At 42.6% G+C, this 329-nt stretch overlaps 1 protein-coding gene across 1 annotated transcript in view; it reads right to left on the reverse strand.

Annotated features, from left to right (window-relative positions):
* LOC104774165 (putative phospholipid-transporting ATPase 9) overlaps positions 1 to 317 on the reverse strand; it is a gene marked incomplete at its 3' end in the record, with an annotated part of 3,482 nt that extends 3,165 nt beyond the window's left edge. The window contains exon 1 of the mRNA XM_010498830.1: positions 33 to 317. Within this exon, the coding sequence (XP_010497132.1) occupies positions 33 to 317 (285 nt within the window). The remainder of the gene's footprint in view (positions 1 to 32) is intronic.
* Between the last annotated feature and the right edge of the window lie 12 nt (positions 318 to 329).

Genomic DNA, 329 nt, shown 5'->3' on the forward strand with positions numbered 1-329 from the left:
CCAAGTTCTTCATTCAGGTTAGAGGTACGTGCACGAGCTGGCTTGTCAGCTTCCTCGTAGTACATGTGTATATCCTGGTTGATGAAGATGCTCTGAAGGACTTTAACAATCTCTATTGAGACATACAAAGATATAGGAATGAAATAACTGTAGAGCATAATCGCCGTTAGAAAGTGATAGACCGCAGCCACGGGAGCTCGTTTGGGGTCAAAGAAGATTCTGGAGCTATCTGGTCTCAGATACCATCTCTTCATCACACCATCTTTAAGATCTTGTCTTGTAGTAACTCCAAAGATAACAGAACCAATAAACGCCATAGCAACCACCAT

Source organism: Camelina sativa, unplaced genomic scaffold (genome assembly GCF_000633955.1).
Source record: "Camelina sativa cultivar DH55 unplaced genomic scaffold, Cs unpScaffold01726, whole genome shotgun sequence".
Lineage (NCBI taxonomy): Eukaryota > Viridiplantae > Streptophyta > Magnoliopsida > Brassicales > Brassicaceae > Camelina > Camelina sativa.